This window comes from Accipiter gentilis, chromosome 16, assembly GCF_929443795.1.
Source record: "Accipiter gentilis chromosome 16, bAccGen1.1, whole genome shotgun sequence".
Lineage (NCBI taxonomy): Eukaryota > Metazoa > Chordata > Aves > Accipitriformes > Accipitridae > Astur > Astur gentilis.
The window spans coordinates 10,112,143-10,135,864 of NC_064895.1; the positions used below are offsets into that span (position 1 = coordinate 10,112,143).

General features: G+C 36.7%; 1 protein-coding gene across 2 annotated transcripts in view; it reads right to left on the minus strand.

The window, feature by feature from the left end:
* Positions 1-16,339: 16,339 nt before the first annotated feature.
* PXDN (peroxidasin) overlaps positions 16,340-23,722 on the minus strand; it is an 89,461-nt gene continuing 82,078 nt past the window's right edge. For both annotated transcript variants that reach the window (XM_049818963.1, XM_049818965.1), the window contains exons 21-23: positions 21,264-21,396; positions 19,925-20,038; positions 16,340-19,278 (exon numbers count right to left, since the gene is read on the minus strand). In XM_049818963.1, coding sequence (XP_049674920.1) covers positions 19,156-19,278; positions 19,925-20,038; positions 21,264-21,396 — 370 coding nt within the window. In that variant the 3' untranslated portion in view covers positions 16,340-19,155. The remainder of the gene's footprint in view (positions 19,279-19,924; positions 20,039-21,263; positions 21,397-23,722) is intronic.

Sequence of the window (23,722 nt, forward strand, 5' to 3'; positions counted from 1 at the left end):
GAAAATTAGGTTACCAAAATAAAACAGTGTGGTGTCCTTAAGGGGAACTTTTTTGTTGTTTAAATGGAGATTAAATGTTGTTGAAAACTCTTTAAAAAAAAACTTTTATAGAATGCCCTGTCACAGAAAATATGAATGATGTTGGCTATGTCCCAGGTAGAAACAAGCTAAAATATCCACTATGAGGTCATAACAATTTCCCAGGACCTCTTTGAAAATGTGAAGTGTGTCACAGGGGGGATTTTCCTGATGAAATAATGTATAAATAGCCTCAATAAAGTAAGCAAGGGAGTTAATTCTGGCAGAAGGGATCTGCTTTGAGTTACTGAGAACTTGCTCTCTCCTAATGTATCTTTTGCTGACAATTTAAATCAATGAATACTACAACTCAAACCACCAGAGCAGAGTAAAACCTGGGACTGGTAACTTATTACCTCATTCCCAATCATAGATCTTGGGCTGCCAGGAACCTCCTCTGTCCCTTTTTGGCTCAGCATAGGACACCGTTCAACCCATCTGTCTACCCCGCTGCCTTCTTACCCCTTTACACAAACATACACACAGAGGAAAATCTAGCTACAGCTAGCTAGTTTAGAAAAGATAATTTGTTCCAAGCTGTTATGTTTCTCAAGTGAATATCAGATGAATTCATAATTGTGGGAACTCTTGAAACATTTCCAGCTTTACACAACGTGTTTGTTTTAGGGCTCCAGTGACGTCTGTAATGTGTGGGTCTGCTGAGATTTGGAACAGATGCATTATTTTCCTCAGCCACCTGGAAGAAAGTAAAATATTGAGAAAAGCTGGTTTATAAGGACTCCCTGGTGTCCACAAACTGGTCTGGTTAATAAGAGAGAAAATATTTCTGATTTTTTTCAACTGCAAAACAAATGGCTAAACATATAATTACTGCTTTCTTTCAAGGAAATAAAAATGTCAAGAGACTTGCAAGGCTTAAAATTAACACACAGTAGCTTGCCTAGTGTCCCATTTTGGGGGGACACTAAGGATTTGGGAATGTGTTTTTCAGACCTATCCTGCAAACCTGAAACTGAAGAGACCAAACCCTCAAACCTGTGTGCAATTCAGTGTAAACTAGACAGCTTTAGCAGGAGTTAGAGGAAATTCAGGAGGTTCTTTAAGTCCTTAAATTCTTTTACTGGGGAAAAGACACACTTGAAATAGACACTTGAGGTTGACAGCAAAAGATCTCTGCCAAAACAAGTGCCCAAGTTCAAATGGCAGCCCAGAGAATGGGTTTTTATCCAGACTGAGGGATGTTCAGCTTGTTGCAAACGTCCTTCAAATTAACAGGCAAACTGCTTCCCATACACAGACATCACCAGCCGTATCATTTGCTGGAGTCTTCCTTCGCTTCCCCTCAATATAATTAAATGTGGCAAAATAGTTTGCAATCTCCATTCCCTCTTTTGAAAGACAGGCATCTGACTTGATCTTCAGGCTGAAAAAAGGAAGCCTGTCCCCCACGACGCCGAGCCTGTGAGCGGACTGAGTGGACGTCATCTACCAACAGCCGCTCCGTAGCTGGAGCAGAGCCTTGGGCAGGGATCAGGAGCACCTGAGGAGATCCTGCTCAGCTGCAGAGGACTGACCCACAGGGCTCGATTTACTGTTCTGCTCACAAACAGTTGCATGGCCTCAGAGCGTCAGTGGTGGCCTCCATAATGTGAAATGCCAAAGTTGGCTCAAGATGGAGCTTCTCTTAGGTACCTGTCATTTCTTAACAACTGTGTATAATGAATCTTCCTACGTGTAGAGGCCACGGGTTGCTACAAGAGAATATCAAGTTTAGCTGCAGTTTTCTTATGTCTCTGCATTTTAGAGATTGAACGGCACTGATTAAAAGATGATTTTGCAACAAATATTTACGCATCACTAACAAAACTCTTGCATTGTTCTCTTGTGTTGGCCATTGCATAAGACAACTCTTTACCACAGTCAGTTCATCTCATCTTTGAAATATCGTGACATTTGCATGGCAAGTGCTGTGTAAAGGGATCAATGTGAGAGAAGTAGTTGGCACTTCTTAAAAAAAAATAAACCAAATAAAATGTTTCTTTTTCAGCCTGCCCTCTGCAAAGTGAGCCAGAATATAAAGACATTAGCTATAATACTAAGAAAATAAAATATGGCATACATTCCTCTCCCCTCACCCCCAAAAATCTAAATCTTCATTATCTAGCAATGTATAATTAGCTACATCTGCAAAACTGCATTGCTGCATTTGAAAATCCCCAAAGTCCTAGTGCAATTTCTAACAGATGTATTGCTGCTCTTACACAAAGGGGAATAATGGTTCGATCAGCTCTTCAGCCCACTAACCACAAGAAATACATCAAGTTATATATCCAACATCTGGTGATGATATCATGTCCCAGTTTGTTTTCCAGCATCTTACATGGACCTAGACCTAGGTCTGGCTGTGAAGCTCAGCAGAGAATTGCACTACAGTTCACTTCTTACTGCATTTTCAGAAATGCTATGAAATGTTTCATTGAAATGATAATGTATTTATGAAGTCTATTATTTAGTGAGCCATTTGTCATCCTTGTAATATGGAAGTAATCCAGGTATCAGGTTGACAGGAAATGTCTGCTTATGTTAGACTAAAAATTGCTCTGCTGGGGCTTGTTGACATGCTTGAGTCTTCCAACTAAGCCCAACTTGGAGCCAAAGTGGGAGTGAGATGAGCAGACTTGGACAAAAAGCTAATGGGAGTAGAAGGATTAAGATGAGGAGTTAAGGATGCAGAGGAGGAAAAGAATAAGCAACCAAGGTGGCAGCACAGGAGAGAAGGCAAACTGAAGGGTGCACCAGGGAAGTGACAGCAGGGCTAGATCCAAATAGACATTGTCAGCTAACGCAGGAATTACACAGAATTGTAGCCTTCAAGCAGCTCACGTAATTGACACTTACACCAGGCATCATCTAGTCCATTGGCTTTTAGATGTCTAAAAATTACCACCCTTCAAAACTGATTGGCCTCATTGTGCCAAATTTTTTGAAAGTGCTAGCTGGAATGAGCTGAAAGTGTTCGGGTTCTTTCTAACAAAACACTCAAGTTTGCAGGTACGGAGCCTGCCATTGTTTTATTTACTGTCATACAGAGCTTCATTATCCTGATCCCTTGGAGTCGACTGCATGTCAGCATCACTGCCCTGCCTTACAATCAGCTGTTCTTGCATTTAGAGCAGCCTGGCCTTGGGATAAAGTTGTTCTCAAGTCACTACAGGATTTTGCTGTGAATTTTCTCTGTGTTCATTCCACGAACATTTAATAGTAGACAACACCTAGTTCTCTCTCAGCCTCTCAAGTACTCCTCTGCCACTTTACAAGTCATCAAATTACTATAAAAGCACTAAAAAAATAAAGTCTCAGTAGAGTTTTAAATTGAGTGTTAGCAAGTAGCTGAAAACCAGCAGTAGCATGCCTTTTCTCAGTTATATATGAAGGAAAATGCAAATTCACAGAAGTGATTGTTTTAGAAGGATGGCTAAAGTGTATGCTCAGTGCTGTTCCTTGAAACACGGAATGGTGCTTTGGACTCCATGGCAAATGGAATATAAAGTCCAGTCAGGGGTGATATTTAATACATAACCTTATTCTCAAGGTGACCCTTCCGGTTAGTATATGTTGCTATATGTCACTGTTCTATAGTATATGTACTATATACTATAGTATGTGTCACTGTTCAGCATATTCTTTTTCATACATCCCATTTTCAGTTTCTTAACTCTCATTATGCGGTATATTAAGCTTAATATCCAACACTTTGATTTCAGACATTTTTGCAGGACCCGAGTACCTTAATGATAAATATTTATTTAAGGAAGTTCTTCCATTTTAAGAGAGTTACTTTTGAATGTTATCGAATTATTAACCAGCTAATGTGCTGATTTCTGTAGATTCCTAGAACCCTCACACTTGCAATTTGGACCTTTTATTGACCCACAGGCCAAAAAGTCACAGTACCCTGTGACCAATCACTTTGGGCATAAATGAACATAGATGGACCATAGATGGATCCTGTTTAATGTCATTAATGATCTGGATGATGAGGCAGAGTGCACCCTCAGCAAGTTTGCAGATGACACAAAAATGGGAGGAGTGGCTGATACACCAGAGGGCTATGCTGTCATTCAGAGGGACCTCGTCAGGCTGGTGAAATGGGTCAACAAATCAAATATCCAAATTATTTGCTTGAAAGAATACATTCCTTTATCTCATAACCCTCTTTGTCTCAAACAGCAGATTTAGGCCAGCTATCTACATGCAAAGTTCTGCTAATTTTTAAAGACATCCTGTTCCTCACTGAGAGTTAGGGCCACGCATCTCTTTTGCAAGGTCCCACTGACAGTTTCAATACTTACCTACAGAAATTATTATCCTGTGTTAATAATAAAGTAAACCATTATTTCTATGAAGGGCTTATATTTTTGCAAAACAACATCAGTATTGTAAAAAGAATTGCCCATGCTGCACTTTGGGAAGGCCAGTGGGGACTACTGCACAGGTAATAAAAATTAGGACACTAATGCTGGTTTTCGTTTGCGGATGTCTTATAAAATGCTGTTCTATAACATGGAAATGGGAACTGTGGAAACCCAGTCATGCGCTGTGTTTCATCGTTAGAAAAGTAGACCAGCATAGTGACAAGGGTTTTCAAAAAGATTTAAAAGTTGGACTGCACCTACCTCATGCTTTCTGTCATAACAACAACATGCTTATTCCACCATAGGGTACATGAATGTAAAATGCCCACTGAGCAAGGCTAGAATATCACTCCTAGAGTCTTGAATACTATTAGACATCACCTAAGCAGAAAAAAAACCACAAAACCCAGCACAAAACCCCCCACCCTAACCTGGTCTCCTGCACCTGTAGACTCTTCTTTCTCGGCCTCCAAGTACAGCCTGACAATCTGTGGTGTTAACAGAAAGACACATCACTTCTTGCATGAGGCTACTAGAAACATGACCTTTGTGATCAAAATCCAAATCTGAAGCAAATTCTAAAAGAACAAGAGGTCAGTGGTTAATCCCTATCTAACAACAAATTTCTGAGATGCCCAAAATGATGTCATTGTAAGATTTTTGATGTGCTATTTTTTATATCACAGTAAAAATAATATTAATGTTTTTACTGAACTGTAATAAAACATCTATGCTGGCAATTTTAAAAATAAATAGTAAACACTCAGACACAACAGTTGTTAATCATGAAGAGTTGTCCTTCCCACAGAACTGGTCTACCCAACACTAAGGCAACTCTTTCTTGTGGGCCCTGGAAACATCCTTGAAAAACAGAAAACTTGGATTATTTTATGGAAACGTGGAAAAAGCAAGCTGTGAAGGTCCAGAGTTGTAAAGAAAGGAAAACCTGCATGGTATTTCACTCTTCATGCCAAGAGGGTTTTATTTCATGTCTTTCTCTGACCATAATTTGAGTGGTATTTCTCATAAAGTAGCCATCTTCAGACAGATTTCCACTCATTTGAAAAATGCTGTATCAATTCAGTGTCTACTATTGTACACAGTATTTTCTGTCAACAGCATCTAGATGACTAGCAAGTTGTTTTTCCTACTAGGGATATATATTAATATAAATTTACTTTTGATGTTACACCATCAAGCAGTTAACAGTCATTCAGAAAATTTGCCACAGTGTGACAAGATCACTGGTCATTATCATATGAATCTTTCTGTAAAAACACCCAGGCAAATGAAAGAAGGAATTTTAAGACTGACAGAGAGTAAAAGCATATCTAGAAATTGCTTTGCTTAGTTTTACCTCTGCTCAACTTTCCATAGGAAAATCTCTAGTTGAACTTCTTAAATGGAATTAAAGCTGTTAATTCCTTTTGGAAAAAAGGGAATGAAAATGTAATTCATGCCTATAAAGACAGAGGTATCTTCAGTCAGAAGAATTTGAATTCAGCAGTGGAATGAATTAGTCAGCCTGTCTCTCATCCTTCATCAGATGTGTTTATGAAAGGGGACATCTCTACAACTTTATCAAGATGCCTGTGATGCAGAACTTGGAAGAAATAAGCGGCCTACTGAGGAAGAAGATTGGACATTGCGTGGCTGCGGAAGCTGTAGTGTGTTGAAAAAGTGTAAGCATGTCTCATCTGATCCCATGTCTGCCTGGGAAAATTTAAGGAAGGAAAAGATGACAACAGGCTGCGAAGTCAATGTTTTCCAGATGAATTCAGGCCTGAGATTGTCTGAAAAAATATAAATTCTGATGAAAGATGGGCTTGAAGACTCATCCAACATCTCAGAAAGTTAAACTGATGAAAACTTAATTCTATCTGCTAGCAGTGCCAACATGCTTGTGTATGTCTCGTCTGACAATGATTTAAGTTCACTGGGGTTCAGTGAAATTTTGGGATGTTCTATGATTGTTTTCAAACTATATTAACTGACATTTTTCCTTCAGTTTCATTTCAGGTGGGTAATCTGAGGTGCGAGTGATTTGAGGATTTATTTTTAAGGGTATAGGCTATCTGAGAGGAATTAGATATGCGCAAGTATAGTCTCGCTGTTACTAACTCTTCACATGCCTAATTCCATGCACACGAAAGGAAGGAAGAAAGGACAGAGAATGTCACTTCCAACCCTTAATCTCCTCTGCAGAGCAGCTGGTAGGACATGACAGGCACCACAATGCCATTATCAGCCACTCTCAGACCTGGAAAACTTCTATGATAATCAGATCATCAAGGCTCAGATGGTTAAACCCCTTCTGGTTAAACGTTCATGAAGGTGTTGTAAATGGTAGCTTTTTCTTCTTTTGGTCAACCACATTCCTATTCAAAATAAAGGCAAAGATAGTAAAAATGAAAAATAAACAGGAAAGGGAAATAACACAGAAGAAGGAACAACAGTAAGCTTTCTCTGAAACATGACAGACCACTAGTGAGCTTCAGAAGATTTTAAGACTTTACAGAGGCCTGCATTATTATGTCTTTTTTTACAGATGGGAGACTTAAATGTCGAGAGATTAAATTAATTGCCCAAGCATGCTGAAAGCTAATCCAAGAAAAAAACTACCCTGTTCCTTATCTTCAAGGCCATCCTGCCTTCAATTAACTGTTCAAGATTTAGCCAGACAATGGTTAAGAGAGGTTTTTCCCTCTTTCAGGCTTGGTCCAGAATATTTTTTAGGATCAAGATGTCAAATAGTGTCAATGTAGAATCCAGCAACTCTGGAGACAGCAGCTCCGTTAGCCACACATCCTTTCTAACCATCCAGCAGTCCAGATGGTTTCTTTTGAGCACTTCTGATAAACAATCTCTACAAACATGTTGCAGCCAAACCCTTTTAAATTACTCATTCAAAACACAACCCATTTTGATGTGTTTAACAGCAGCACCTCCTCCTGAATTCCATTTAACTGCTTGGGCTAACTCACATCTTGACTGGAAGTGTTAAAAACCATTTTCTCTCTTTCTTATTCTAGTTTGGAGAATTAATTCTACCTCTGACAATTACTTAAAAAAAATATTTTAGTTACATCATTTATATAAAAAGCATAAAATACAGGATATTGTATACAGACTGCAGAGTACTTCCAAACAGCACATTTCCACTTCTCAGTACGCAGGCCTGTGCTGACTTCAGATAAGGGAAACAGAATTATAATAGAGAATGGAAAAGCCAGTTACTGAAAAGCAACTAAAATATGGATCAATATGTAAAAAATGCTTATGTTAATATCAGATACTGGGAAAAAGACTCCTAATCAGGATAATACTGTCATGTTAATATCATTAGCATAGGAGTATGCAATTTAGTAACACAGTAAAAGCAACTTATCACCTAACACCCCCCCCCCCCCCCCCCCATTTCAAATACTGCAGATAGTTCTTACACCATGGTATTCCTTTCACAAAGAATGGAACTTTCTAGATACTGATAGCTAAATCAGCATAAAAATAAAAGCAGGTATGATGTGGTTAGATATGCTGCCATTCTTGCGAATAAGCAATTTATTATTTATTTATTTTTGTGTACCCTGAACTTAATGTTGTGGAAATTCTACCATGAACTGAAGAGATGAATCTCTTCAGTTTACTTCAGGGATTATTCCCCAGTTTGAGGAATTGAATAGAGTTGCTCAATGCTCAGTAACCCTTTTTCTCCTCCAAAACTGCATTCTATTTAAACCACCTCAAACAACCCCTTCCTTCCATTTTTCCAAATATTGCCTTCAAATTAACTGAATTGTTGTCTTATTTGGTCACTTCACAACGGTCATTTGGCAAAAGCTCTTTTAACCTCCCTTATGAAACCAGTCCCTGTGGTACCATAAATGTTGTTTTTCTCCCAGATCCACCCGCTTTGACAGAATACTTTGGAAAGGACTTTGGATCCTTTTTTTAGGTACAGGGTCACCAGTGTCACGTAAGAGAGAGGCGTGCTGACTATAGATGTAACTAGATAGGCGTAAGAAATACCATATGCATCATAGAAATAAGTACATGTAATCATTGCAGTCACAGAAGACTAACTCATAATAATATAAAATATTTCATAATTAAAAGAAAATACGTGTAATATAGGAATACCATATTCAGTGGAAGTTTCCTTCCTGCCTACAGCTGCAAATTCATGTATTCCGTAGAGACATTTTAACTAATTGGCTCTCAAGTTTACAAGACAAAAGGGAAGTATGGTTTTTCTGCCTGATTGCCAAAGATTTTATTCAGGGCCTGAGAGAGAAATGTTTTCATGCAAGTCATGATCCTGTGCATGCTTCCTTGGTGTGCTGTGCCAAGAATGATGTAACAAGCTTTGGGAATCTTCACTGAAGACCAAAATGCGCTGAGATCTGAGACACCAGCCATTATCCCGACAGTCTGGCAAGGTGCCTAGGAGAATTCGCTGTATCTGCTGGGAGAGTTACGGATATTCTCTAAAGAGTGAATGATTTCCTGAAATCTGGCCCAAAACACATAAGTTAGTTTTTACATGGATTTCAATTTCATTTGTAGCTAGGCACTCACAGGGATGGACCTTGTGTAATAAAATGACCTAGAAAAAAATTAAGAATTATTTTCTAGGGTAATGTCACCAAGGCTTTTATTATAAAATGACGAACCTGATGGTCTCCTGTAAAAGGAATTCCTTCAGTGAAATCCTGTCCTTAAACTGTAGTCACATACTACCTCTACCAATCTAATTAAGAAAGATTTGCAAGTAAATTGGTTATACACGTTCCTTCAGATACTTCTCTTTTCAGGAAATGCAACTGTCCTGTTTATTCAGTTCTGTTGTATGGGGCACATGTGTAAACAAGCAAGAGTCAGGACACGGGCCTCGGAAGTTACAGAGGATAGGATTTCTTCCTAATAAAAATATATTGTTCAGTGCTGTTGTATTGACCTGTAGTAGACTGACATTATTGAAACTGATCTCCCAATCTTTTATCTTAGACACCAAATTCCTTCTCCCTCTTAACACACAAAATCCAGAGCTACAGGAATATTATTAGATTATTTGGGGTGCAATCCTGGCCCAACAAGGGTCCTTCCCAGGACCGACCATAGAGTGTTGATGACATTACCACATTGGCTTAGCAGAGACAAGATTCCAGCCCTGTCTTTTATCTCCTGTTAAACAGATTTTTATGGAATTTCAGAATGAAAAAAAGCCACCTGGCTGGAGGAAGATAGGAAGGCAAACCAGAAAATTAATGGTCCATTTAGGGAAGCAGTTTCTACAGCACTTTTGCGAGAACATACCTTATTAAAACCCTGAATCATAATGCTTGAATTTTCCATAATCCCATAGGAAAATTAAAACCCATGATTTTAAAACGGCTGAAATGAGCTGGCACAGTCATTGCTGTCAGATTTCTTCAGACCAGACTTAGTACTACTGTCTTGTTTGCTTTGCAAGAATCTGCAACAGTAACACTACATCATTTTCTATAAAGTCTGGGATGAACAGTTTAGTTTGTTTTCTAGTAATAAGCAGTCAACCACTCAAAATACAGGTGTGATTGTTGTGGCATTTGCATTTTCTTTTTCTATTTTGTAATACCCTTTTATTTTTACCATTTAAAGTAGTAAATAATAATAAAAAATACCATGCAAGAAACTTTTCTGTGTATAAATATACTAATATTTCCAATAATAAATATTATGGGTTTTAAGGTGGCCATAGTTATATACTACTGCTAATCTGAATGCTTCTAGAAGACAGGTAAGATGGTTTGCAGTGTTTCTAAAGGAGAAGCAAACCCATTATCAGTAATTCTGCACAGAACAGAGAGATACTCCTTTCTGTCCCCTTGCAAACAAGTAATTTTCACAAAACCCACCAAGACCGGTACTTGCAGTGTTAGTCTCAACAGAGACACCAAGGCTTGAATGAGCTCAGGTCTTCATCTGTGTCTGAATAATTTTCCAGAGCCGTGGTGGAGTTCACTGGCACTAGGAAGTTCTCACATCTGCAAACCATGGCTGTTCAGTAGGCCAATAAGGCATTTTATTTTCCAGTGGTGCAAATCCAACACTAAAATATGCAGAATTCCTGACCACAGCTATAGCTTAATGTAGCCCAAACTCTTTAAACTTCTAACATAAACATTTTCCCCATCCATATTTTTCTGCTCTTTCATAAGTGTGGGTATTCTTGTTTTAATTTAATTTAAATTAAAGACAGAACTACAGGCTGCAATACAGACAAGCTTGTGGCCTGAAAGGGAAAGGAGAGATGAGATTAGCACTAGGAACACACAACCTACACAGTGTGTTACTACAGCGTAAATCCTGACTTTCTTATCAAAGCGTCTCTCTCAAAGCTTTCATACTTTTAAATAGTGCATCAAGAGTGAAGCAAACAGCAGCAGATGGGGAAAAAAAACCAGCGACTGTCACCAGACTGTTCCCTTTTGTGAATAACTTCTCACCACAGAAAGGAAGCAGCAGCTCAGTCTTTATTTTTCCTTTAGTTTCTTGCTCTCTCAAGTGTGATCAGTCACACTTGGCTGATTTTTGCTACAAGGAATGTAAGGGAGGGATTCACCTGTAGCTGCATCAGAACATATATACCAGATTAAATAATTTGAAACCTTAAGTAAATTACTTTCTAAAATGAAAATTAAAATAATTACAGATAAATCTGGATTGCCTTCTTGACTGAGTTTATCTGATTAGTGTAACACAGATAAATGCAAAATCACGCATGGGAGAATAAAGAATGTGATTCCTACTAACAAAATTAGGGGCTATAAAGTAGCTAAAAGCAGCTTCAGGATCTGACTGAATTTGAATTCTTGGTGTGATACAGTGAATAAGAGTTATCTTAAACTGTGAATGTGCACCCATAAAACCAGGTAGTTTTTAAAAAAAGAAATAAGAAGCATGATCTATTTTGCAAATAAAAGTGAAACTAAGGGTCGAGCAGTACAGTAGCTGAATACCTGCACATACACACATAAACTATTGTAGGCTGAAATTCTTTGTGAGAGTAAGTAAGCCACTATTACAATTTACATTATGGTGACGCAGAAGTAACATTTTAAGATTTTCCATCAAGACTGCATGTCTTTTTAAGACAGTATTGAAACACAAGACAATGTCTTAATGTAAAAAACACTGGATGAATTGAGTTTAACATGCTGTGCAGATGCTAGACAAGACTGCAGTGACCTCTCTGGGCTTTAAAAGTCTATTAATCTAGAAGCAATAGGTAGGCGCTATGCCCCTTTTTGTCATTTCCAATGTGTGAAACCCTTGATCTTAAAAAAAGTAAAAAGTGACATGTTTTCTGAATACATCTGCAGTTTAAATGGAAAAAAACACTAGCTGCTTGTGAGGTAAGATTTGGGGTAACAATAGCATTCCACTGCAGAAAAAAGAAAGAATGTAAGATGAAGGTTTTAAAATCCACATTAACATTCGCCTGCACCAGAAACAAGCTGTCATTTTCTGACCTCAAGGCAGCTATTGTTTGTTATTGCCTGAATCGATTGTTGATATAAAGGAAAATCCAAATAATCCCATGGCAATCTTTAAATACTCGCAATATAAGAGAATAGCCTGGCAACAAGTAAGGCTGTATGCAACCATGCCAAGCCAGTTCAGCTGAAAGAAAACATTTATTCCACTCCTACAATGTCTCCAGTCTGCTGCACTGCATTCAAGAAGGCCCCTTCTACAAAGCCTAATTAAAAAAAAAAAAAAAAAAAAAAAAGTCTTCCTTTCCTGCGACAGCATTTGAAGTTTTAAATAAAAGCATAGGTTGCAAAATAACTCAATTTCACCCAGAGGGAGAGAAAACCCCTGATTAAAACAGCTTGAGTATTCCTTTAGCAACTGGGATTGGTCTCTGTATGAAAGCTGCCACGCTTGCCTCTCACGTGTAGCAAGAAGATGGCTTTCTGCGGGAAGAGTGACTTAGGAAAGAGCAAGCCCTCGACTGGTGTCTCCTAGCAGAGTTCCTCAGAAGTGTGAAACCTGTATTACGGAAATTTGTAACAGACAGTGCCAAATCCGGCACCCAAGAGCAGGAAAAGGACAGGGACCCCAGTATGCCCCCTGGGCTAACGTTTCCAACTGGCTGACTCTGAACCCTCCTCCGAAGCGTCCCATTCAGGCCTCTAAGTAAGTCCTTGTTCACCAGCTAGGACCTGCCACTCTAAGGGGTCAGGCTGATGATTTGCCCCAGTACATTTTTTGACTTGTAGTCTTGACTTCATAGTTAAGCCCCTTAGCTGTGAAAGCATGGAGGATGAAAAAACCAAAAGGTGATCTTCACTGAAAGAGAGGCAACGCCTCAGAGTGGAGGTAAGGGACTGAAAGCCTGCTTTACTATCACTCCAGTAGCTGGTCCAATAAATGGCAAAACTGATTCCCATTCCCTGGGGGCTCTCTATTGCAGTCTAGTATATGCGTTGCTTTGGTATACTTAATGAGTTCCTATATTCTGATGAACTGTTGCATTCTGCCTGAAAAGAAAGTCCCAGTACTTGATGAAATCTTTCTTTTTTTCTCCCCACTAAAACAAAGCAATAGTTTCTTCTCCTTTCTCAGGACAATTCCTAATTATGTTTTTCCCTCTGGGTACTTTTTTTCATGCTAATCTCTATGAAAAGAGACATGAAGCACTTTAGTGCACTGATCCTTCGAATGGCTGTGAGCCAGGTTAACAAGAGAAAATACCTCATAAAGATATAGTTATAGAATCATAGAATGGTTGGTAGAATCATGGAATGGTAAGGGGGACCTTTAAGATCATCTTGTTCCAACCCCCCTGCCGTGGGCAGGGACACCTTCCACCAGACCAGGTTGCTCCAAGCCCCATCCAACCTGGCCTTGGACACTGCCAGGGATGGGGCAGCCACAACCTCTCTGGGCAACCTGTTCCAGTGCCTCACCACCCTCACAGGGAAGAACTTCTGCCTTACATCTAATCTAAATCTACACTCTTTCAGTTTAAAGCCATTAGCCCTTGTCCTATCACTACAGGCCCTAGTAAAAAGTCTGTTCCCATCTTTCCCGTAGGCCCCCTTTAGGTACTGGAATTCCACTATAAGGTCTCCCCGGAGCCTTCTCTTCTCCAGGCTGAACAACCCCAACTCTCTCAGCCTGTCTTCACAGGAGAGGTGCTCCAGCCCCCTGATCATTCTAAGTAGGTAATGGGATTTATTTCGGCAACACAGCAACATTTTTAAAGGATGTGACTTGTGGGATTGTAAAGTTGTATCACTGAGGGAGGCATCAAATAGACACAAACATCTTTACTGAATGCAACGATGAGGTTTATTCCTTTATCACAGGAATTGCTGTTCTGTTCCATTTCTGAATCTAAACAGAGATATTAAATTCATAGCTTTTCAGCTAAACACAGCTAGCCAGATCTTCTTCTAACTTAGACATATTTGATCTGTATTCTGCTCCATCTGTTACCAGGCTGGAATGCTGAAGTGCAGTGAAAGGACCATTCATAACACTGCTGGATGGACAGCAAAGATGTTGGGCAGAAAAGGAAAAGTGTGTTGGAGGTGCAGAGATTTCCTTGCCATGTCACAGCAGGCTAAGTGTGAAAAAAAGGAAAGAAAAGGAACTATTGCATGAAACTAAGCAGCCAGGATAATTGCAAAGTAACAGTCTGCTATTGCTAGCATGTCTGCTTTAAAGTACGCTATTAGCAGACAACGCTGCCATTTCATGACTCAGTACAATCTCCTGACTAGGTACATCATAATGCAAAGCTGGTTACAACAGTATTAGTATCTAGTAATTTATTACATATTTAGTAATTCATTGGTTCCCATTAATTTTAATAAGGATAATGGTGTTTCATTCCACTGGGAGCCTGACAAACTTTCAGCATGAATGAGATATGTGCATATGCTCATATTGGTATTTTTTGTTGACATATTCTATCTAACAAGCTTTTTGTCACACATCTGATCTCATTTTTCTTGTACGTAATAAAAATTAGTGAAATGAATTCTGAAACATACTTCATGGAATGCCACACTGTAGATGGGAGATACCATGAGAGGACAGTAAACAGTCTTTCTTTCTACTGGTAATTTTATAGTTGTTATCCTGTATATGCAAAATATTTAATCTATTTTAAGAATACGACAACAGAATAATGCAGAAGTTTTGAGAAAATTAGTCAATATACCAGCTTTTGATACCTTATTCAGGTTTCCGGATTAAAGCCATGGAACAGTCCCAACATGTCTAAAAATCTCACTGCAAAGAATTCTGATTTGGTAAATACTACAGGAAAAAAAGCATGAAACTAGTAGGGGATTAAAAAGAAAATATAAGCAAAAATATTTTAGATCATATAATGACATAACACCATGGCAGCAGAACAAAGTTACTGAGTATAGGAGGTCATTCCGTATAAAAACAACTTTCATCATACTGCGGCCAAATGATTCTTAGCTGTACTCAACCAAAAGGAATAAAAGTAAACTTATTCAGTTTATTTCAAATATGACTGAATATTTCTCAAAATATATGAGTCCAACAGTTTTATTCTAAATGTCTAAACTTCGTGGTTTGGTTGGTTTTTTATAACTGTTAGCAAACTTCTTGGCAATTAACTGTGTCGAACCCTGGCTTGTTGTCTTGTTCGGACTAACAGAAAGTTATTTACTGAAACTAAACCTTCTTTTCAAATCTCTGCCTGTTTCAGTCTAATGGTAACAACAACAACAACAAAAAAAAGCATGCATTACTCATCTAGGTTACTAAAAAAATCTATACCAGTACTTTGTCAAACTAATTTTATCTGGATTTGGAGAACAAATAGTCTGATTGCCCTAAAATTTTTAGAGAATACTGACCAAATACTACTCATCAACATTTTGGAAGAGCAAGAGGATATTTCAGCAGCCTGCTGGAACACACATAAATGAAGCTATTGTAGTTCTGCTTTTCTAGATTTGCCTTATGCAATACTCAAAGTCAAACTACAGTGAGGCACAGTTAACTGCAACCTGAAAACAATTCTTAACTCTGTGCCTTGGAGTCCATCTTTAACTTCTCCCATTTCACTGTAAGGCAACTTAGAATTATATTCATCGCAATGATACTGTATTACAAAATGCTTTACTGTATGAAGTTGTGAAGAAACAGATGACTCTCAGGTGGATCTGACAAAGGAGCTGACCCGGTGCCCTAGATATCCTAACACCTCACCAAAGGATGAGAGTAACTCATCATGTGTTCAGCAGTAATTCCTATCCCGTGATGGAGAAACAAGATGAGGTAAATAAGAAGATCTCTTTTGCACAGAAGACTCATTTTGAGCTGAGATTGCATGAACCTGGATATCCATTGGTGAAACAATGTGGATAAAGAATGAATGTAGAATCAAGTGCATTGGAAGGCAAGTCATGACTGGATATATTTGAAGATGTGAAGAAGTGAAGAAAATGTGGAAGAACAGGCTGTATGTGAATATTTTGACATTCCCATAAAAAATGTGAAAAAAAAAATGTTCAGCACTAAGAGTTTTCAAATACACATTTGTGCTAAGAAATAAGTGTATTTTTAAATATCCTCTCTGAGTCTGCATGTGTTTTTTTTCCCATCACCTAGAAGAGAACAGTGAATATGTATTTTAATTCTATGTGTCATAATATTAAAGAACCTACTGAATCTACATGATTCATTAGCTCATTGCTTAGTTCTCAGATATCTTGATCATGAAAATCCTGCATAAGATAAGTAATATGGATCTTTGATAAAAGCCTACTGGAATCATCAGCAAATAATCTAAACAATACATTTATTGAGAAGAAATCACTTGGAATTTACTTGGAAATGTGGCCCATTTTATTTTAACTGAAAAGCATTCATTATACAGTGCAAACAGTTCTTTGGTAAATTTACTGATTAAAATAAAAACAACAAAGACTTTGTTTTAGGTAACATTAAAAAAGAAAATAAATATGTAAAATTTGCAACATATTACAGCAATATTCTCACAGTGGATACTGAGGAAATGGTCATCTAGCCATTGGCCACTGTTTCAGAAATGTTAAAATCAATGCTGATTCTGCAGACACTGCAATAAAACTGAATTAGTACAACCCATGACTGATTACATTTTAAACTGTGGATAAAGACCTGTTTTTCCTGAATGGTTTATAATCAGATGGATGGCAGAAAATAACTCAATATTACACTTGTTTAAGCATATCCAGAATCCTAAGCCCATTTTTTTTATATACCATATGAATAAACAGTGAACAACAAAGAAAACCTCCCACTTTACTCTGGAGGCTGGAAAAAAGGAACAATCAGATATAAGGTACTACTTTATAATGTATAAATGGAAACTCTCTTCTCCTATACGCGGAAATCTTGAGAAAGTTTATTTAATATAAAATTGGAATAAAGAATGCAAGTAGTAACCAGCTGGATGTATTACTGCCTTATTTAACTGTTTAGACAGTTAAATTATATTTGGTTTAGCTCCACAATCCTTCCTCTTTGAGGAATTCCTGCTATAGGTCAATGGGAGTTCCATCTGAGTTGGAATTACAGGACGAGACCTGTGGTTTGGACTCTCAACAAAAGTCAACAAAATACCAGAGTATCAAAGAAATACAGGAATGACAACCTCTAGGAACCATATGATACTCAAACATGCTCGCCACACACAATTTCTAAAAGTATTAACATAGAAAATTACATAAATCAAAACGTTGTATATAAAATCAATTAAAAGATTCTTAAAAATATAAATTGTAGTTCCATGTGTACCTTTACCACACACCTTTAACACACCACTCACATGTACATATTGCTCCTACCATAGTATGAAACAAGTTTCTGTAGTAAGGTTTAAAGATACACCAAAGTTTGAGTGTGTGTCACGGTATCAGTTTATCAAATTAGAAATTATTAATGTTAGTAATCAGAGAAATTATGTGCCAAAATATTATAGTGGAACTCTTATTGCTGTGCTAGGTTAGTTATTAGATAGGTATTTGATCTACCATGCAATAATTAAGTATTCAGTCTGTTTGCATAATCTGAAATGTTTATGATGAGAATGTTTAATTTTGTGCAGATTTCTTTGATACCCAAATCTCTGTTCCCTAAATTTGAATAAGAAACTCGGAAGGCAGTAAACTATATAACTAAAGAACAGCTCTGGTTCTAGTTAGTCCTGACTTAGGACTTAAGGACAGACAGAGCCATAAATTCTAACATATTAAGTATTCAGGGAGAGAATCAATTCTGAATAAACACAAAAAAGCTGTAAAATGAGGTATGATAGTTGTCCTTCACTGAATATAATATATAATTCCTGGTCAAAAATGTGCAGTTTATATTCTAAAAAGTACACAACTTTGAAATGCTAGTGTAGACATATACTCTATAATGTTGAACATTTATTAAATGGGAAATAAAGTCCATTGGCAGACCATTTTTAACATGAATGATAAAAATATTGAGGTAAAAATATATATGCATCAGATGAAACTGGAAAAAACCTAAAATATCAAATACCTTGTCAGAAAAAGTAGTCAATCCACAATTAATCATGATGCTTGAATTTGATTGTTCTTTTTTTCAACAAACAGTGCCACAATATAATCTGGAACATATGTCGATTGACAATATGCACAATGAATCAGTAGGAATCTTTGTACACAAAATGGCATGTGACAACTTCACATTTTCAAAACAGGGCCATACAAATACGTGAGCTGATCCGAGCTCAAGAGAAGCATGCTTTAAAACTGGACTGGATGGTCATGTTACAATGATTTAAAATAAATGAAACAAACAAACAAACAAAAAGGTTGCCAAGCAATTACATATGTTTTGACAAAAAGGATTATGTTCATTTTAAGATCAAATGCTACTCTGTCACGTATGTTTTCCTAGAATGAGGAACACTGTCAATTACATCTGTAATATACATTCAGTTGCTTTTTGTATCTTCCAATTACATTTATTTTTACTGCCTTACTAATTCTAGTTTTTTCGGTTTGAAAATTTTCATTAATTTTGCTCCTTGAATTAATGAAAGAACGTTGAAAGGTGTCATGTAGTTTTCTTTATTTCCTTGCTGGCCAGGCGCAGAAATGATAGTGTGATTCAACAGAATTTCCATGCACAGGTGTTTGCAGAAACTGGCCCTCTATGGCATTGCTTTGGGCACAGTGACCTTGTGTTTTCCTTTTCCCTGCATTTACTAAATAATAACAAAGAGCTAAATATCAAGTCAGACTGGTACTGAAAAGGGATAGTAAACTTTTAATGTTGCTAATTAAAGATAGGAAACAAAGTGTTCATTTTAGAGTAAGTCTTAAGCCCAGTCATTTTGGGTACCTAAAACTACCTGACAGTGTTCTCTTAAAGTAGCACCAGTTTGAGTTTGTCTAACCTGAGAAGTTTAACACACAATTAACTTTGACCTGTTTGCTAATTTCCCTTTCATTCATTTTTGCATTGTGATTACCATCATGGGCAGAAAATAAAATGATACATTATGTTATACTGTTACAGCACCATTAGAATATTGTAAATCTTCATTTCTTGCTGTTGTTAAGACTGTAGTTACCTGGTTTTGCCATCAGCAGGCATCAATATGATTTGAGGAGTATGCACCCTAAATTCTTAAAAAGCAGACTTATGGCTTCTTTTTATTGATATTTTGTTTTAGGCAGACTGGACAACAATCTCCTTTAACCTTCACAGGCGCTTCGCAGTCAGCCGGCAGGCATGATTCTACAAAACAGGTAATCTGACCAACCTGTGTCAGCAAAAAAAGTAACAAAACCAGAACATACTTAGCTACATGTTCCAAACAAGAAATACCTTTTTCATATTATTGAAGAACACATTCTCATTCATCCTCTCTAAGATCTTGGCTACTATGATTAACTCCACATAGTTTATTTCAGCATAAACTTATATTAAGAAGGCTCTTTGTATTATACCATCTTTAATGGAGCAGTATACCATTTTATCTAATGCTGAGGCATGAAACTCTGGGATACCAAGTACTGACATATTTATTTTACTACCTTTTAAAAAAAATTCACCATGATAAAAGAAAATTAAAATCTAGCTGTAAGTTAGATAAGCTTTTATTGATTTTTTTTTATGCATTTTAGTAGAGTTTTTCAAGAAGACTCTCACTTTGCAGTTAATTTTGTCAGTGCCACTATACATCAGTGAAAATGGAGATACAATAAAAGTATATAAAGGCTGGATTGAAAACCGGTGTCAAGGGCAGTGATACCTGAACAATATTTTTTGCACCAAATAACTGAAGATCCATAAAAAACCGATTAGCAACTATTACCCAGAAATTAGCAGGCACAAAACTGGAACTGCTGTTTTAGCAGCAGAACCTAATATAATTTCTATCTCAGAATGGATTTCTGCATACTTACTTTGCATTCACACACAGTACAAGGGTCCCTTTTCCAGGTTTCATTGCTGGAATATGATTTACCCTTTTCATCAGTGCAATCAGTTTTACTGAGGCGCGATTCAAGTTTTTTAATCTGAAAACATTAAAAAGAAGTTAATAACTGAAACAAAGAAAGGTTTTTATTTGTGCAAGGTATTCTGTCTTTTCTCTTATGCTACATAATCCATGATTAATAGTTGTCTGGGTTTTTCTTCTCACTACTTAGTTTTCATAACGCTAAAAGATGGGAAACAGGTAATATGTATGGAAACAGCCTTTCAAAAGAAAACTAACAGAAGATACATCTTTCCATTGGAATGTAAAACTAGAGCATAAAAAGAGAAGCAAACTACATGTGACATATATGGAAAGACAAATCTAAACTTTCAAAAATGTCTGAATGTAAAGGGGGTGAAATAAAAACCCCCAAACCTTAATTAAAAATGTGTGCTTGGATTTTTTACTATCTCTATTTTTTCCCTAATGATAAAAAAAGGAGTTACATGATTATTTTATCTTGCCGACTGTGTATTTCTTGGAAACAATAATTAGGAAGGCACAGTTTTTAATAATCCCTCAGTCGTCTTTACATCCAACAAAGACAGAAGAACTGACTGAAATGTAATAAGTCTTAACATCGCATTTCCGCTGTCAAAATGGGAGCACTGAAGATGAGTACAACAATGATGACATTATACCATCAAAGATCAAATCAAGTTACTATGCAAATAAATATATGATTTGTATCTAGAAATTACATGGAAAAGCTGCAAACATTTTGGCCTACTTTGGATTTTTGTGTCCTATATGGTATACATTTTCAAAACGGAATTCCACTATGGCTGAGTTATTCTGAATAAAGAGTTTCTTTATGCCACATTGTAAAAGTCTTCCTTAAGTGATCTAGACCTTAACTATGTTTATAGCTGTAGTCTGGAATATTACTTCTTATGAAGTCTACACTTTAATCACAGTTTTACATAGATTCCATATATTTCAGGTAGGAAAAAAGGATTTTATTAACTATACAGACAAATTTTTAGAGAAAGACTAATTCTATGTTTAGTATACAACGGTTACACAAGGCTTCAGGTTCAAAAGTCAAGAGGGTCTAATTGTAGAATATTTCAGTAAGATTTTGAAAGAACATAGAAATAAAGAGTAATAACACACCATGTTCTGTGGTGTGTTTTGTTTGAGATAATATGTGGTGTTTTTTAGTTGAAGTGGACGTCTAAATATTAAAAACGTAAGAGTGATATTAGGAAAACATTATAAATTAAATCTACAATTAGAAACTATCCATTATAGCACCTTACCTGGTTTCTGAGGCCTGAAATAGTTTTTTGCATTTCCAAAACGAATTCTTTGAAGTCATTCACTGCGGGCATGTTTGTATTTTCATTAGATGCTGATGTGGCATTATGAAAATATTTACTCTGTTTCACAGAACTGCAACAAATGAATGCCAAGTCAGGATATTAATCTAACTAATTTTTATTTGGCTAGATATTTTAGAACACTTAGCAAAAATGTAAAAGAGCAACCAGCAAATGTAGGAACTGTATGAACCACAACAGCACACAAGACCCACTGGTGCTGAAGACAGAGTCAGGTCAGGTGAGCTGTGGATTATTGTTAATATCACTAGCAACAGGGAATTTCTTCTACTTAGAAAAATAATGTATATATTTCATGCAGGGGGACAAAGTTGTCATCAGTGGCACTGTAGAGTATCACCTTAAATTCACTGAGATCTCCCTTGAGCCTCCAATATGAAAGCAGACAAAAGTGAGTCTTAAAAAGTGTTACTTCCAAACATGAAATTCACACTTCGCATTCAGATTCATAGCTTCTCTCTCTATACGCCCATTAGCAAAGAGTGTCTTTAAAGAAATATGACTTTAAGGAAAAAGTTGGGGTTTATAAATAAATGAGAAGTACTTTTAGATATGAACATATTCCTGTGTCCCATTTTAACTAACAATTTGAAATCAATACTGATTATCATACACAAGATCTACAGTCTTTTGTCTATAGCACTTTCCAGCTGTTATCTGATAAGAGATGTACAAGACTGAATTGTGTTAATCTATTCAAACTGTTGAGGGGCAACAGTTATCAAAGGAACTGTCCATAACTAATAATATATTATTTGGCACCACTTAAGAAAACATGTATTCAAAAACAAGGATAACACTAATTACTAAAGTCACTTATTACATTAAGATCCTTGAATCCACACAAGCATTCCTGTTTTGTTAGCATGCCTTCTCCAGAGCTAAGAGATACCCAAAGAATGAACTGGCAAAGAAATCCTCTCTCATATAATAGGGCTCATGATTTATAATCTTCTTGCATAAATTAAAACAGCACTTATTCAAGCTATTAGTTTCCCATAGTTTTTCATCTAAATTAAAGAAAAAGAACTCTAAACAACATAGCATGCCAAAATTCAAGTAAACCAGCTGCTATTGTATAGCAAAAAGTTTAATCTTCCCCACCTGTTCAAGTTATTGAAAATGAGAAGAAAAAAAGGAGAAAAAAAATCTTCTCACCAAAATGCAATTTAAATACAACAATGAGCATGAGAGCTGGTGAGAATGTTAAACAACTGAGATTGCCTTAGCTTTATTTAAGCTACAAATAAAGTATTGTAACTTTACTATTTTGTAGTCCTAGTTAGTAATTGGACTGTTGTAGATGTTTGAGCTTCATTTCTGAAACACAGTCAAACAGCGAGTTAACAAAAACAAGCTGCTTCTCATATACAAGTGTTTCTTTTTTCTTGCTTTCATTTTTATTTAAACCCTTCTACAGTTTTAGAATTATGGGACTAGCATCTTTTAAAAGTGAATTGCTGTTTTGTAGATTTAAAAACTTGTAACACTTCATTTGCAAACATCCTTCTTCAAGGATTACTTCAAAATAACCTTTCTTTTTCTATTGTCTATAAATAAGCTTATACTTAGCTGCTGTCTTCTCTTGTCTAAAAACCTAAACACTTCAAGGCTCTGTTACTTTAGGACAGCTTCCTATCAATTAAGTGAAATACAATGGTGGTATTTCTTCAGTGCTGTAACACTCACATGAGTATTTGAAGCTGCTGAAATAAATTTACCTGTCTAATTATCTGTGTAGCTGCTTTCCTTGCCAGAGTGGGTAGACTACCTGGTCATCTTGGTCAAGTAGATAATTTTCTTTGCTAAAAGAACACATGCTATATGGAAAGAGCTATAATTCAAGAGAGTCTCAAATTCACTCCTCATGAAGGATCTTTACAAGAAATATTTGGTCTGAGCAGAACTAATTTCATTTCACTAATTCATAGATAAGTTTTGATTCCCTGGAAATTGCAGGGACCCTGTGCAGTTGATCATTTGTGACTGACATTGTGATTTACTTCCTTGCTAGAGTATTTTGAGGATTAGGGAGTTATAAACAACATTGTCTATAGCACTACTGCTATAGACATCTATAGACTGCTACTCCATTCCTGCTCTGAGTATTTTGGTACTAGAAGCAATCCCTACCATTATCACAAATTTTTATGCTAGCATTATGAACATTTGGTTTCATCCTATTTCTACAGAAGGCCCTAGCAGTTCCAAGGAGGAAAGGAAATAATTTAGTTTGGTTACTGCAGGCACAGTAGGAATGCAGGATTTCAAATCCCCCAAATTATGCTTTATCACTGAGTTTTTTCATGAAAAGCACAGGAAGAACAAAAGCACTATACTATGTCACTCATAAAGGGTCTTACACAAATCTCAGCTTG